The 17,849-nt window shown below is 37.9% G+C and overlaps 1 protein-coding gene across 11 annotated transcripts in view; it reads right to left on the bottom strand.

Moving 5' to 3' along the window:
- LOC128872431 (SLIT-ROBO Rho GTPase-activating protein 1-like) overlaps positions 1 to 17,849 on the bottom strand; it is a 32,722-nt gene that overhangs the window by 12,694 nt on the left and 2,179 nt on the right. The window contains exons 1-3 of one of the 11 annotated variants that reach the window (XM_054115103.1): positions 6,585 to 6,923; positions 5,379 to 5,907; positions 1,199 to 1,493 (exon numbers count right to left, since the gene is read on the bottom strand). The exons of 2 other annotated variants lie outside the window; for them this stretch is intronic. In XM_054115103.1, coding sequence (XP_053971078.1) covers positions 1,199 to 1,244 — 46 coding nt within the window. In that variant the 5' untranslated portion in view covers positions 1,245 to 1,493; positions 5,379 to 5,907; positions 6,585 to 6,923. Of the gene's footprint in view, positions 1 to 1,198; positions 1,529 to 5,378; positions 6,924 to 13,010; positions 14,093 to 17,849 lie in introns of those variants that run through there. 8 more of the 11 variants (XM_054115102.1, XM_054115106.1, XM_054115105.1 and 5 more) reach the window with 8 other exon arrangements.

Raw genomic sequence — 17,849 nt, forward strand, 5'->3', positions numbered from 1 at the left:
TATAAATCCCGAGAATTTTCTCCTCAAATTCACCGCAGAACGTATCGATTATCTATACTACCATGGTGTGTGATTCATTCCCCAACTGGAAAGGGGATTCCCAAGCCTACAAAGGGGCTAAAACGCATTAATCGAGCCGTCTACGCCTATAAGGAGGTAAATAAACGCTCTTTGCTGCACGCATGTTATGTCAGAGTACAGGTCGATCAAAAAGCGAGCGAAAAAGATGGGAATAGATGTTAGGTTAACATGGTAGCCTAAATCCAAAATTGGTCTCATGCTTCCACGAGTTTGTGAATAAACATTATTTTTCAACAAAAGTATTTCACCGTAACGATAAATGAATTCTTTGTGTTGTGTTGTTTTTATACCACGAACACTAATTAATTGAAACGATCGGTAATCGAAAATTCGGTAGCGCGATACGATTAACGTAGTGTGAAGTATGACTATACAGGGTGTCCCAAAAATGTTGGAAGTCGTTGAAAGGGGTGGTTCGGGGGGTGATTTGAAACAACTTTTTCCTTAGCAAGAATGTTGTCCGAGGCTTCGTTAAGGAGATATTAGCAAAAAAAACCCGACCAATCAAAGCGCGAGGATGCTGGTGGAGCGGCTGCGGTAACGTACGCTACGTGCTAAGCGTCCGACCAATCAGAGCGCGAGTATTCAGGTGGAGCGTAGGCTACGCGCTAGGCGGCCGCTCATAGTCTACCGTGGGCGCTCTACCGGCATGCTCGGACTCTGATTGGTCGACCGCCTAGCGCTACACCGCGATACGCGCGCTCTGATTGGTCGGGGTTTTTTGTTAATATCTCCTTAACGAAGCCTCGGACAACATTTTCGCCAAGGAAAAAATTGTTTCAAATCACCTCCCGAACCACCCTTTTCAAGAACCTCCAATATTTTTGGGACACCCTGTATAGATTACTCAGCTGAAAAATAGCGATGGCTAATTAGAATCTGGTTATTTCGTAACTGATTAGAGGGTCTCTAGTCTGGAGTAGCAAGACTGTTTACAAAACATTCCGTGCGCATTTCTATCGTGACACACAGTACGTGTTCGTCTCTATTCACTTCCAAGTGAAAATATACTCCCTTTATGAACTAATTGACTCGAACTTTGACTTTGATCAGGACAGGGATTAAACTAATAATTATTTAATTATAAAAACGATTTGTAAACGGCTACGCCATTTACCTTTCGTCAAAGCTTCCCATTCTTGACGTCCAGCGAGCTTGAACATTTTTCTGCGTTATCCGTCCACGGTTGATGTTGCTATCTTCCTGCGCTCACTTTTTTTCGCACCGTACCCCAATCGTGTATCGTCGCAGCAGATCGCACACAACACGTTCACCGTATTTCGGCAATCGTAATCGACACGCGTTACATCCAGTTTTAAGAAATCTGCCAATTCCGGTTGGTAGCTAGCGTTGCACCCGAATCACTCGTGGAGATCTCTGATATTCCTCGCACTCGACACCCGATAGCAGATCTAGATTTCGTGATTATTGTCAACTGTAGACTCGTCTACACACGGATGCAATACGTTTACAGTGGAAAGGGAAACACGATGCGAAAGCAGAAGAAAGTAATCTAATCGCAGATTTATTATGTAATGGGTTGATAATGGAGCGATAGCGTGTGACGCGTGCTACATGTTTGAGAATCGATAATGATAATGACGTTGGTAAATATTTGTGGTTGAATGAATTGTAGCGTTTATAATGGACCTGAAGATTTTATTGTTTTCGATTGATTTGTTTCAGTTATCCATGGTAGAAGAATTTACAATTTTAACACTTTTTTGAGAGTGTCTTGAATCGATAAACAATCAACAAAAAAGGAACACGATGGTTTGTTACAAGGGTAGTGTCCATCAGGTTGAGACTTGTATGTACATAGATTCGTCATAATGGAAATCAGAATGAGAACTTAGAAGGTTGCCAATTTAACGTAACAAAATGTCTAATAAATATTTCTACTTAAACTATAATTATAAACAATTGAATGTAAAGGTAAAGAATTAATTTCTGCACCTAATCAATTGATACGTGACTTTCTTATTAAATTTAAAAAGATAATATTAAAGAATATATGTTCAGTGTGCACATTGTTTAATTTTTAATTGAACACAGTAGATCCTAGATTATTGTAGGTATTCAAGATTTATCATTCGAGGTTTAACAAGGTTTATCATTCCATTATAATCAATATTCTTTCATTTCATCATATTGTCTGTCTAATGAAATTTTTAATACAGTTTCCTAGATTGTGGTACGAAATCCTCCTGGAGGAGCCTTGATTAGTGGAGAGAAAATTTCTGCAATAATGAAGGTAGCTAATCCAGTAAGATTAACAGAACTTATCCCCACTACCATCCACGAGTTGACTTGCTTGGCGACCAATCTTTCCACTCGTCGACATTGTACAACAATCGAGGCTCGCGTGCAATGATTAAGGCTGCAACAATTTACCTCTCGAGGGATATTGACGCGTATGTGTATCAGGCTGTGCCATTTTAGAGCAATATTGTTTTTGTAAAGTGCTGACTGGAGAACTGATAGTAGATGACAACACAAATATTTACGTGCAAGATAAAAAATTTCTACCTCAATTACAGACTTGGCTTGTCGAAAAATACGATTTTCTATTTTAAATATATGAGAAAACATTTTTTTCTCCCTTCCAAAATAATGTTCATTAAATGTACAATTTTTAATTACAAAAATTAAGAAAAAAATGAAGTGCACAAAATTATATACAAAAAAAAAACCTTGTAAGCAAAGTTTGTACGAATAATATTTCTCGAATTAGAAAGCTTTGAATCAAATTTTTAATTAAAACTGGTGCGAAATCACATAAGAAAACCAGTTTTTCGGAAATAATTCGTCAAATATTGGCTTTTATAAAATTATACATAGGTGCACTTTTTTGGAAAATTAAATTACCTACAAAATATGTTACATACAAATTTTCTATAAAATCGATCCTTTTTCAGATATTAAGCAATTTGGTTTTTTTTTTATTAACATGTCTGAAATTTAAGAAAATTAATTTTTCGTAAATAGCTTGTGAAATTATAATTTTGAATTTAAATAACAATTATATATCAATCTTATTTTTTCATCACAGGAAATGAATTCCTTTGATAAGACACTGAGAAAATAAATATAATAACAAGATAATACAAAATACGACAAGCCTGTAAATGAGATAAAACTTGTTACCTTCCACGAAAATTACTTTTCGTGTGCGTTTGCTTTTATATTAAAATTACCATTACTTACAATCCCAATGGGTTATAAAAATAAAATAGATACCGTACCAAAGTGAAAAAGCATATTTGTGTATTAAAAATGTACGCATAAAAATTTCTTTGTTTCGTGTATATTCAATTACAGCGAAATAAAGATGCATTTAAAATTCATCCCTCGAGAGGTTATACTTGCGATACCCGAGGACCTAACGTATTTGTAAACTTGAACATTTTCCGTGAGTAACGTCCGCGTAGAAAAACATCGGCGAATTCCTAGTAAAAATCAGATTTCGAGAGGGGGAAAAAAAAAATGTCGCTTTGAGAGAGTTTAATGTTTCGAAGTATCTTTTCATGGTCAACAAAGCGTACAAAGGTTCTGCTTTGGAATATTATCAGAGAAACTTGAAAGCGCAGTGGCATAAAAAAAACTGTTGCTCCTGTGAGCTCCCGGCGCCCGTTATAGCCTGAGAAAGGATTCTGTTAATAGAATGCAACTCTCTCGAACGGCAAGTTGCCATATCGCGAGCTTATGCTTCGCGATTATCGGTTCTGATCGGCTCCAGATAATGATGCACGTTGTTGCGTAAACTTCTCAAAGAGCAACGGACACAGTTTTCACAGCGCGATGGCTACGCAGAGAATTATTTTTAAATTGCCTTCAAGTATGGCCTTAATAGACCGTTTTATATCATGGAGGAACGGAAACACCCAAATGCTGCTTTCGAACTGACATTCTAACCCGTAATCTTGTTTTTCCAGGTTGCAAATCGACGATATTTAACACGTTTAGCGACGCGTGAATATTTACGAACATTTCTAGGGGAATCGAACTTTGTTTGGGGACTACTGAGACTTAGGGAATTATTTATTTTTATAACGTTAGCGGAATTCGTGAATATTAACCGGATTTCTTTTCTTTAACATCTCGCATTAGAAATTATGTTATACAGGGTGTCCCAAAAATGTTGTAACATATTGAAAGGGGTGGTTCGGGAGGTGATTCGAAACAACTTTTTCCTTAGCGAAAATGTTGTACGAGACTTCGTTGAGGAGATATTAAGAGAAAACCTCGACCAATCAGAGCGCGAGGATGCCGGTGGAGCACCCGCAGTAGCATACGCTGCGCGCTAGGCGACCGACCAATAAGAGCGCGAGTATGCCGGTGGAGCGCCAGCAGTGGGCGTGGCTACGCGCTAGGCGGCCGCGCTCATACGCTACCGCGGCCGCTCCACTGGCATACTCGCGCTCTGATTGGTCGAGGGTTTTTCGTTAATATCTTCCTAACGAAGCCCCGGAGAACATTTTCGCTAAGGAAAAAGTTATTTCAAATCACCCCCCGAACCACCCTTTTCAAGGACCGCCAGCATTTTTGGAACACCCTGTATAGTAAAGTCCTGTCATCCACATGTGGGCGACGTGACGGTGAGCGTGTTAATAATGTGATAAGCCACGTTAGGGGGTCAAATATTAAGGATATATTGTACTTCACAGCTGTAAGCAATTAATAACGAATGTCAAAGCTACATTTTCTTGGTTTTAAGATTTCTGAAGTTTAAATCGTAATATTTTAATATTTTAAGCTATCGGTAATTTCCTAGATAAACTCGTTATTTTTGTAACTAGTACTTGTAACGATTCGATAATAATTAAATTCACAATTTTTCGATTTTCTTTTCTAAATATACCCGAGATACTTCAATGATAAATAAATTATAATCGTTTAAATAATATTAAATTATTCATTTTATATAAGTATACTCAACATTCTTCTAACGTTATTTCAACAAAACATTAATTATAATCAATTCAATAGAACAATAATTACTGTCAATGTCATTCGTTTTGTACGTATAATGTTCTTCGACATTCACCAAAACAATTTCACCGAAATTCTCAATTCGTACTAAAACTTTCTGTTTCAATGTGATTCTTACTTAAAAAAAAGGTACACTTATTTATGTAAACAAAACATTGAGTCGATAAATTTTCATTTCATTTCCAAAACAACGGTCCTGACTCTTCCACAGGCAAGAACCAAGCAACTAAATAGATACCGTAGTAAACAGATCGGATCAGATATCGTCCTAACCAGATAACCAAGTAGAGATATTCGAAACAAACCCAACAAATCGTTCAAAAATTTTAAATTGCCTTATGGTCGCTTTGCATGCAAGCATCTCCCCGAAAATCTCTGTAAACGTCTCACATTTCTACTTCGACCAGAGAACGTTAGACTCGGCCAAACTTCACTAAACACACATCACCCAATGTCGCACGGAACACGAGAAACAGAATTGTTTTGATCAGCGAACTTCTAACACGAGGGCACTCGCATGCAAGTTCGGTAATCGTGGCCCATTGTGAAATAACGTTCACTATAAACGCGTCCTTTCTCCGGTCACAACTCACTGCTCGTACCACAAATCACACACCAGTATGGCTTTCGCGACAGAAGGTACGGTTGACGATCGGTCAATATGTCGACTTTGCGGGAAAAAAACAACTCGCGAACACGACACAGTATATGAGGAACGCTGGCCGAAATGCGACTGCGAACCGAACGCGACCGTCGAGACTCGATGGAAACCGATTCCTGTCGATAGATGGCGTCGAGGCGACCCTGGTCGTTGCTCCTTCGCAGCTAATGGGACTGTTGAGATATCGAAAGACAACCCTTGATGGGTTCTAATTGCTGATAAGGGACTCGAAATGGGATTTTTATTGTACAATCGAGGGTTCGGAGGGAAGATGGCCGGGTCTAAGATGTCGAGATGTTAATCTAGATCGTAGCATATGGGAAGTCAGCACTCGATAGGTTATATTGGCGGAAAGTATTAGGTTGTCTCAAAAGTTTCTTTCGCTTTATTAATAAGTAATACATGCACGATATTTTATGTTTTATGTTACATTACTGAATTGTCCACGATTCATTTTGCTCCATTACCGTTACAACATGAATATCTATGAAATTAGATTGCCTATTTATATAAACACGGTCACATCAAATAATTGAGTGCAACTCGCGAAAGAAACTTTCGGGACAACCTAATACTTCGAAACGAGATTCTCTCGTGTAAATACGTATTCAGATCTGAGATGTCGAGATTTAATTTAGGTCGTACGGCAAGTGTCACTATTTGACGTATTAAAACTGGCGAGAAGTATTTGAAATTGCAATTTTCTTGTATAATTAAAGATTCAGATGTACGAAGTTGAGATCGAAGATACAATCGAAGATAAGATCGAAAGTATACTAACACTTGGATTTTGGAGGTTTCGGTATCTTAAGGTAGTTGTTTCGTGGATTTATTTAATGTAGGATTTTACCTAAACTTCACTCGATTGTTATTTGATTGCATACGAATTATATCAGCCTACCTCGATTTAACCGTCACTGTTTTAAAATAAACAATATATAAAAATTGTATAATTTCGACACAGCTTCTTACGGAACGTATAGATATTGCGAGTTATCGAAAAGGAGCAACGAAATCAGCAAAGATGTAAACGAATCACCCGAGTAAAGGAAATCAGTAGCGACATAAACGAATGATCTCAATAACCCTATGAAGTAGAGTGCTGAAATGAGAAACTATCGACAGGAATGAATGTGAAACAATGGCGTAGAGTCTTGTATAACATTGGCCGACCAGTCGAGAGGGAACTTTGCCGCGTCAACTGACCAGTAAGGACAGGCAGTTGTGACTGTCGTTAAATTAACGACAATTACCAGCAAGGCCTACACGCACGCGCCTTCCTCTCTACGCCTACTGGATATATTATCGCACGATATGTATATTCCATGTACGTGCACACATCCGTCTTAACTTTGTTACTTTGTGTTGCGTTTACACTTGCGCGTGCGGCTTTTAAACCTCGACGACATTTTCGCTCGGGGTGAGCTGACGACGATTTCGAGATTGAGAAACTTCCGAGGGAAAATTATTTTAGTTGTATTGGAATTACGTAATAATTGTGTTAACCCTCTGCGCTCGAGTGGCGCCTCTAGGGCGACATACGTAATTCGAAAGTGACCTTTTTGAACGTACTATTTTAATTTTACTTAGATCAGAATGCAGCTAATTATAAATAAAATTGTAATCATAATTCATTGAGTCGCTCATATAATATAATATTTAATATATAAAATAATCATAATATGTATATATTATATATTTAATGTAATATACTTTATTATATAATATATAAAAATTGTAAGAATAATTCATTGTGTCACGAATAATCGTAGATGTTTCTTTTCTAATTAGTTTTTTGGTTTTACAGAAATTTATTATAAAACCGTGCAAAAACCGAAATTTTTCATATTTTTTTTTGTTGCGTTTTTTACTTTTCGCAGCTCAGATTTTGTATTGAGGAATTTGAAAAAATTCCGGAACACGTAACTCGCTGACTGAAATATCTCTGATATTTTTCAAAATTTTTCATGCAGTAGGTCGAGCGAAATTGGTCAAAATGTGATCTTTATTTTTTTCTGTTTATTCCTCCATCAGTCGAGATAGAGACTTGAGACTTGGCACAGATTAGTCTTTTTTTATAACCTATTGAATATATCATGGCAAATCGAAATCGGTCTAAGGGTGCTTTTGACCTCCTTGACCGGATATATTTTTTCACTTATTGTTGTTAGAATTGCCTTCGAAGTTCTCGACCCGTTCCCATTACGATGAACCTACATATACTATGTATACACAACTCAAGTCTCAATCTGATGACCATTGCAGCTTGTGTATTTATACAAAGTTTGGTAGACAACAAATTTATAAAATTATATATCGTATATTATATATATAAAAATGTACACGTATTATTTTTGTTACATTAACCTTCCAAGTTTTCAATCTGATTTCTACGATATTACTATGTATCTATACAGGGTGTCCCAAAAATGTTGTAACACCTTGAAAGGAGTGGTTGGGGAGGTGATTTGAAACAACTTTTTCCTTAACGAAAATATTGTCCGAGGCTTCGTTGACGAGATATAAACGGAAAACACTGACCAATCAGAGCGCGCGTATCGCGGTGTAGCGCTAGGCGGCCGACCAATCAGAGCGCGAGGATGCCGGTGGAGCGCTCGCGATAGCGTATGAGCGCGGCCGCCTAGTGCGTATCCACGCCTACCGCGGCCGCTCCAACGGTATCCGCGCGCTCTGATTGGTCGAGGGTTTATCGTTAATATCTTTCTAACGAAGCCTCGGAGAACATTTTCGCTAAGCAATTTTGCAATTTTGATATAAATGTCTCTCATTCGTACAGTATTTTATATATTTTTTTTTTCTCTCAAAACCGAGGAGGCATTGACACAATTCCTTTTGCACACAATGCTTGTTAATGTTCTAGAATAACCTAAAATGATTTCATCAAAATCAAAATCAAAATCAAAATCAAAATCAAAATCAAAATAAAAATCAGATCCGTAAGGTTCCCTTGTTAATTAAATAAAACAATATTTTCAAAAAAGTTCTACGCGTTTAAATCTAACGCATTTGTATCTTCAAAAGCTACGCGAACGTTATCTGGTTTCTGTTATTTTATTGGAGATTTTCGGCCATTTTGTCCTGTACCCTGTAATTAAGTTGACACTAGAAGCGAAAGGGCAAATTTTTCGCACACGACATGCACGCAAATTGATATGCAGCGCAACGTTTCTCTATCAACTTCCTTCCTGCACGAATTGAAGGGAAGCGTTAAATGGTTATTGCGTCGTTGGCTCGGTTTGCTTTTCGTTATCTCAATTCTGATACACACGGACTGGTCACAATTGTGCCGCGGTTCGCGTGTAAGTGACCAAGCTAGAAACTGCGGTGTAATACGAGGCCAAAAGATAGTGCGATGTCCTCTGGATAGACCCGCAACGAAAATTTAGTCGATTACGTATCGAAAGGAAACAAAAGGAAATTAAATAACATCAGATAGATTCACTGTTACAGTGATAAAATGAATTATTGACATTTCATCTGTTTATTTAGAAACGGTCTGGAATTTAAAAAAGAATTTTGTATATAAATATTTAGAAATTAAATAATATTACAATTTTTGTTTCGAACTATAGACATTAGAGCGATACCTAAGTCTCGGTCTCGAACGATTCCATTAAAATTGTAAATTTCATTGGGAAACGAAATGGCATGACTCCTGGAACAGAGTAGGTATGCGAGCGCGACGATGGTCGTGGGAAATGGTTTATTCAATGGAACAGAACAATTCAGTTAACCATCTGAACTTGGTATGACGACTATAATTTATTTTAAATTTATCAATTTATTTCGCTGCGACAAGTGCTCGAAATAAATCGTAGGAAAAAGATTGCGTAACATTTTTAGATAGTTGAATTTAAATTACAACTAGACTGCATAGTTCGTGCATTTATGATTTATAGTACCATGGAAAACGATCAAAAAATATAGATAACGTGTGTGAAATATATTCTACAATTAATATATAATAATAATATTTTTATTCCGTTTTCCATAAGTGCACGTACCTTTTGGTTATGTTTACCATGTATTTATTATGTTAGTTTGTATCATAAATGCATAAAATTCACTTTCACGAATCATTGAGTATGTTTTTATATTTTTACATACTTAATATGTTTTGTGCGCCCTGTACACTCGGATAGAAATAAATAAATACGCAAAATCGTTAATGAAAAATGTATGCAAGGGCTGAATATTTTAATAATTAAGGGGGATCTGACAAAACAATTACCGCGCTTCAATGGAAATTAAATTACTGTTCTACCTACGCTGCTGTTCTCTTCGCATCGTTAGAACAGTTAATTTGCGATACCTGTACGAGAATGGATAAACAATGAACAATACAATCTGCATTAAATCTGAGGTTTTCGATCAACGCAAATATTTGCACTGTCTTGGAATTTAGAATGCAATTTCCAGTGCGTTCAACTTTAAAAGAAGTAGGAAAAAGCGACAGAAAGAAAGACTGTGAGAACGCTATCCAGTATGATTTTAATCGTTTGATAAAAATGAAGGAAACGAAAGAATGTTAAAATAAAGAATGTTTTGTAATTAAACATGCGACTTGATTTTATCTCATTAAAGGATAAAATTCAGCAATTGTTCTCCATTAATAATTCTTTGTATAATTTGGAAATGAATTCCGTGCGTTTGTAAGGTAAATTTATCTTATTTATTTATATATTTTATTTAAGAAAAAATCATGCAAATTTTTCATATTTCTTTAGTCACACATTCCAAAGAAGTACACAAGTATACAAAAGAATATGTATGTATAGTTCTTACTATCAGAAAAAAAATCCCTGTTATTTTAACGTACATTATTATTTACCAAGTACTGCACTAAAACAGAATTAGATAAAAAATCTTCATCGATTCGCGACCAAGCAAATTAATATGTAAATATATCTCAGAGACACGCGTGCAAAATGAATACAAAGACAAATGAAATATAAACGAATACAATAACTTCCCTATAAATCGGAAAGTTAAAAATGGATCACGTAATAAAAAAATATTTCAAAAACAAGATATACTTTCGTTCAAGTTTTAAATGTACATCCGTATATATAAATATGAATTTGTATAAGCATCCGCGGTCTCACGATAGCGTTAACCGCATTTATTTGACTGACGATAACGACAAGGTTAACGCCAGGAATTTGTATTTATTTGCAAATTGTTTCGAGTATTTTATCAAACGACGCTGCCAGCCCGTTATCCAAGATTATTTATTATCGTTTCGTTTTTCTTGTTTCATTCCAAGTACGTTCCTACGTAACAACAGAAATTCTATACGTTTAGAATGACGTTCGCAGAGTACGCAAGTGGCGTTAGGTGTTCCTGCCGATCTACTATTTCCAGTATTGTATAACGCAAACAAAATGCAAAACAATACCACTGAGACAGAAGAATTAAAAAAAAAAACGGACAAAACTGTACGGTAGTTGTTTCGAGATAGTCACGTTCAAAAATATTATTTTGAAAGTTTCGTCCAAGTACAGTCTTATTGCTTTCGCTCGCGTCCGCAATAAATCGATCCGTATCTAATCAATAAATATATATCTATAGATACGTTCGTGAACTCGAGAAACGATGGTGTTAACAACGCTGACTGTCACCGCGCAACTTCTCTACGTTCTCTTTCAAATTTTGATGAATTATATTTCAGCAACGACACGATCAGGAATTTTTTTTTTTTTTTTTTTTTTTTTAAGGCTTATAATATCGGTTTTTATAACACATCAAATTTTTAGCAACTTCCTAAATTCCATTTTGATTAATTGTTAAGTCCATCAGGTTGAGACTTGCACCACAATGGCGAGTAATAATTTTCGATCATCAAATGAAAGAATAATAATAGGGAAATTACAAATAATATAAATTTAAATAATTAAATTTTACAAGGAATTGTTTCGACGCGTAAGAGTGGAAACGGTCAATTTTCAAGATTTCTAAAATCTGTTTTTTCCCGATTCTTTAGAATCGTTTGTACCTGTTTGTACCGCTTTTCGTTTCGTTTGTACCTCAATAGTTTGAATTTTACGAGCAATTGTTTATACGCGTAAGAGTGGAAATGGTCAATTTTCAAGATTTCTAAAATCTATTTTTTCCCGATTCTTTAGAATCGTTTGTACCGGTTTGTACCGCTTTTCGTTTCGTTTGTACCTCGATAGTTTACATTTTATAATTCAACTGTATCAACAATTGCTTGTAAAATTTAAACTATCGAGGTAGAAACGAGACGAAAAGCGGTACAAACGGGTATAAACGATTCTAAAGAATCGGGAAAAAACAGATTTTAAAAATCTTGAAAATTGACCATTTCCACTCTTACGCGCATAAACAATTGCTTGTAAAATTTGAACTGTCGAAACACTTGAAAACATTTTTTTGGGAGCTTCAACTTCTCACGAGATATTTAACCGTTCCGATTTAAACGAAACACCTTGTATAAGCAAAATCAATATATACCGTTATACTGTTTCTTTAGCAATAAATATGAAAAAGATGTAATTGTAACGTAAATGGCCTAAGACTTTTGCACGGGACTGTACCTCGCACAGTGCGACGTTAGCGAACAAAAATCGAGAAATGAAAAAAGTTCGATTAAATAATTAATTTATTAGATAAAATAATTTCTACGCGTGATAATCGTCAAGTATCTATGATTGTGATCTGTTAGAAAAAGAACAATTACATTGCAATGTCCATCAGGTTGAGACTGATATGCATATAAATTCATTATAACGGAAATAAGGTTAAGAATTTAGAAGATTAATATCTTGACGTACCAAAATGTAATATACAGTCAGTGTAAGAATTCGTACAGCAACAAATTTCAAATAAAATTAATAAGAAAAGAAATACATAAGAGGTTAACATTAAAAACAATAAACTTTAATTTACGCAAATTCTACTCTAAAAATATGTAGGAATGTTGGTTAATTATTTCTTCCCCTAAAATTTACTAATAAAATAAATATATGAAGTTTTATTTCGAATTGGTTCCTGTACGAATACTTATTACACTGACTGTAAATATTTTTACCTAAACTATAATCACAACAATTGAATATTTCGACAACGATAACTAAACCTCGATTTATACGTCTGTAACTCGATAATTCAGTCGCACTGTGCGTCGAACAAAATGATATCGCTCTCTCACTCTTGGTCCTTTCATCCCCTGACTAGCCTGACGGTGAGTTTCTATCGAGTAAACAGTGACGTATTTGCATCAAACGAATCGTACCTGGGAATACGTCCTTGGTGTCAGTGTTATAAGGATGAATCCATCCGTTTCTCTGCTGAATAATACACTGGAACATGTTGCTGGGCTAAGCGCAGACCTCAACAGGGTGAAAAAAGACACGAGTTCCGTTACAGTTGGCAAGCTCCTTCGATGGGCCACCTTCTTCCTCCGTTCGTCGGAAAAATATTCCCTAGACCGACCGCGTTAACTTCTCGATCGATCTCCGCCTCGAGTATCGATTCAATCGATTCCAAACGCGATGCGTACGATCGAAATCCATCAGACGCGAACTTCGCAATTTCTCGATCGAATTTTCGGGAGACTCTAGCTCCTCGATGGCAATTCGAGACTCGATTCGACCGATCGACATTGATTCCAATCGTTGCAACGGAGAACACGGGAGACGATGCAGCGATGCATCTCGGCGAGGGATCCGTTTGAAAGATGTCGGCACTATTTATTTTCGCAGCGTTCGAACGCGAGCACTTCATCGGTTTCCATTGCGATTCGGGTATCTCGAAGATCCCAGCCTCATTTTCCACGTCTTATCCGGTTATCGGTCTCACCTCGCCTCGAGATCATCTTCACACATGTGTGCTGGTCTACACGTACCGTCCTCTATCTCTCTCTCTCTCTCTGTCACCTGCTCCCTCTACCTCGGTCCTTCTCTTCCTGCTTCTCGTTTTCTTCCCTTCAGGCCTGGCTCCCCCCGCAGGCCGCCGCAAGGGTCACTCTCATCCTCTTCGTTAAAACTGTTTCAAAACCGATTCACACACGTTCTGGGACACGTTGCACGCTAGCTCGCCGGCCTTGAAACCGTGCACCTTTTTACCCCAGGCTAACCGAAAACCGTCGTGCGAGGAACGCGCACGTACGGCGGCGAAAACGTATCCCCCATGGAATGAGAAACGGGGCAAAATGGCCACAACGGAAACCGACGGAAACAAAGGCGCGGTAGTTTTGGGAAATTTAAGAACGACAAGGAAACGAAACGATGCTCGCCTTCTCCCGTTGCTCCTACAGAGCCAGAGGGTGGCTGGTCGGCTGGCTGGGATCGAACTAGATGGCTCGTCGCCAGGCAACCGGATTTTCCCTCTCCCTCGGTCCCGTATATCTCCCTCTCCTTCTCGCCCGCTACGCGTTCCCCCTCCTTCACGCGGGCTCGGGTCTCCCACCCTTTCGGCTTCGTTCTCTCTTTGTCCGGATCTCCCTTTCTTCCCCTGGTACTCCGTCCCCGTTCTATGTCAGTGGCTCTCTGTCGCGCTCCCTCGATTCCCGTCGAAGGCGCAGCTCACCGGTTCCTCTCTGCCAACCCACCCACCCCCTGCATCCTCCAACGCAGAGGATTCTTGTACCTTGGCCGACGACTGATCTCCACAGCCTCGAACACCACCGATGTTGGCCAAATAAAAGAACCCTCCGCAAAATCGACCGTATCCACCCTCCCCCGACTCCCACGACTGTCGTATGGATACAATGCGAATCTTCCATATTTTTGGATCTACGCGATCGTTATCCGTTTCCTGTGTTGGAAATCCTGGAACTGAATTCTGTTGCTATAGGATCGCCCGCAGCGATTGTTACTGGTCCATTAATACTCGCGATTGTAATTTTAATTCGAAATCTGACCTCGCAATTGCGATTAACCTCTAACGAACGTATTAAAGTAGTTTTGCGCCCGTTGATAATATGAGAGGGGGGGGGGGGAGAGGGGAGTGTGGAGCAGCCCTTCCCAACAACTACCGCTGTCATTTGACGTCGATTCTTATTTTCGTTGAAAATAGTTTTTGTTTACGATATCGTGTGTGACCATTGTATCGACATCAAGATAAAGTAATGTACAGTTAGTTCCGTAACTATTTGTACACTCTGTGTCTATTAATAAAATTTGTTGATATTGAATGATAGATTTGATGTTTCTAAATAAATTTTTTATTATAAATATACGAAGACTATATATGAAGATCTATATGCGAAGACTATTTACATACATATTTATAACGAATCATTTATTTGAAAACATCGAGAGCCCGTCATTTAATTTCGACAAATTTCTTCGATAGAGACATAGAATGTACGAATACTAACGAGACTGACTGCATATTCGCGATGCAATCGGTGTGCGTAGCTTTCGGTGTCAGTTTTTATGTGCTAAAGGAACGGGTGTAGCGACCTAGGTATAGATATACCTGCGGGTGACACGGACACGCCGTGTGACTGCACGTGTGTCGTGTTAAACAACGAGCGTGGAACGCGAGAGTTGTGTGCACCACGTGGAGAGACGGGTGACAGGCAGGACGAGCGAATAGAGGTGCAGCCAGCGCCAGCGTACACACTAGTGGTGGACAGGCGCACTCGGTTTGATCAGAGTCACAGTCACGGTCACGCTTAGAGGGTTGGAATCTACCTTCTATAGATATAGAACAACGCGCCGGGAGCCCACAGTGTACAGAGCACATCTCAACGAGAGCGACGAGGAGGGAGACAAAAGCACGTACCGCGAGTCGAGTAACACTCATTGATTCCCCTACTAACGGCGCAGCCGTCCTCTCTCGCGTCGTTTCACTTGCTATTATTTCCAGTGGTGTCGCTAGGGGATGTGGCTTTCAGGCGCTTTCTACAATATCGTAATTCTGCGCTATTGTCCTCGCGTTCTTACCTTTTTTTTTTCGCTTAGCGTGAGAGATTAAAATTTGAAATTTAAAACGTTTTTTTTTTTTATGTTATGTTACTTTTAATTCCAGGCACTCTTGACGAGGAATTAATATGCTTTATGTTTGTATTTATTTCAGCGTCCTTTTATGACAAATTTCTATACTATACAAATCTCTATATAATATAAGCTTCTGTGTTTTCTAGCCAATCTCTTAAAGTTCGTTTTTTTATTTTTAAAAATGGATGCCAACTTTTTGTCACGCTATATAACGATAATAATTGAAGAATCCCACAGGAAAACGATTATTGTGCGTTCCAAATTGAAATTGAGATTATACCTTCAGAGAAAACCATCGTACTGTATCATACGAAGAGAAAACGAGCATAAAGTAAACAAAATTAAGAAAACACTTCTGTGTTTGAAGAAAAGGCTTACATTTTTATTTGTTCATGTTCATTACTCAACTCTTACTTTTTGCAACTGTAATCGTTTTTCTTTCGGCCACTTCCAATGTTATTATTGTTACTAGATTTTCAAGGTGACAGTTGTGAAGCGAAATCCCTGAATCCGTGGGTAGCTATAGTAGGCGAAGTTCATTCAGCGTGCGACTATTCTAAAACTGAACCTCTATTCATGTGATCATTACGTAGTACCGCTATTTTAAAGCCACGGATCGTTTAGGATTCCGACCTTCGTCCACATAAGCGTGCAAATTCAATAATAATAATTTTACATTAAATATTAGCTGTAGAAATTAATTCGGTGCCTTTCTAAGGTAAACATACCATTTATTTATAAAGAAAAACCATGCAACTTTTAATATTCCCTCCCTCCCTGCTAGTAAAATATGAAATAAATATTTCCACCTAGAGTTACACTGAGTTATAAACGATTGAACGCGAAAACCCAGAGTTAATTTCTACCCCTACCAATACAAACTTTATTTCTATTTTTTAACCGACTTCGAAAAGGAGGAGGTTACTCGATTCGACATGTATATATATATATATATTTTTTTTTTTTGGAACCTTCTGTTTTTCGTCGTATTATTTGCCGTCTATGATGCATAAAATATCACATGTTTATCATGTAAAAATTGAATTTGATTAAAGTAAACAATTTAATCGATCCAAATAGAACAAACTCGATTTGTAACTACCACGAAACGTGAAAATTTTCCTGTGAATAAATTTTTCTTTAATTGGCAGGCCTGTTTGAAAAACTTCAGTAATCATATGTAGCTTGAACGCGGCCCAGCACGGCGCCAGGCTCGAGTCTGGACGCGCACCCTTCTTTGGCTCTAAAAACGGTCTGTTCATAAAAACATCTGTCGCTGAGAACAGGAAACATCGGTTCTTTCTCCTTCATTTTATCTTCTTCAAAGAAAAGCATAAAACATTTCCAATGAAAGGACTTTCGTTTGATTATTCTCGAAATGTCGAATAATTTTTCTGAGTATATAATTTAAGCTTCGTCAGAAAACATTATCCTGTACCCTTGGTATGGCGTGCATTTTATTTAAAATGTTGTTTGTAAACATCCTCGTACATTTACATTCGTCATAAATACATAAATATCCGCAGTCTGGTAATTATATTTGAGAAAGCTACAAGTGTAAATAATTCGTATGCTGCCAGGTCACCGGGATCGATATTATAACAGACAATGTTGCAGCCGTACGGGACGTAAACACAAAAGGCCATAATGCATAGAGGAAACAGTCAACCCAGTCACGCACGACTGCGAGGAAGGAGCCCGTGGTGATCAACGCAACTGTGCGCATGCGTTCGGGACAATTAAAGAATACAACAGTGTTTCTCAAACCTCTTCTTTCCACGAACTACTGTAGTTCAACTACAAGAGAATTCTTCTTTCTACAAGAGAGAAAATTGGTTCGGTGGTCACTGAACGTTGTATATACAGGGTGTCCTAAAAATGTTGTAACACCTTGAAATGGATGGTTCGGAAGGTGATTTGAAACAACTTTTTCCTTAGCGAAAATGTTGTGCGAGGCTTCGTTATGGAGATATTAACGGAAAACGTCGACCAATCAGAGCGTGAGTATGCCGATGGAGCGCTCGCGGTAGCGTATGAGCGCGGCCACCTAGCGCGTAGCTTACGCTCAACCGGCATACTCGCCCTCTGATTGGTCGGGGTTTTCGTTTAATATCTCCTTAACGAAG

Source organism: Hylaeus volcanicus, chromosome 2 (genome assembly GCF_026283585.1).
Source record: "Hylaeus volcanicus isolate JK05 chromosome 2, UHH_iyHylVolc1.0_haploid, whole genome shotgun sequence".
NCBI classification, from domain to species: Eukaryota; Metazoa; Arthropoda; class Insecta; order Hymenoptera; family Colletidae; genus Hylaeus; species Hylaeus volcanicus.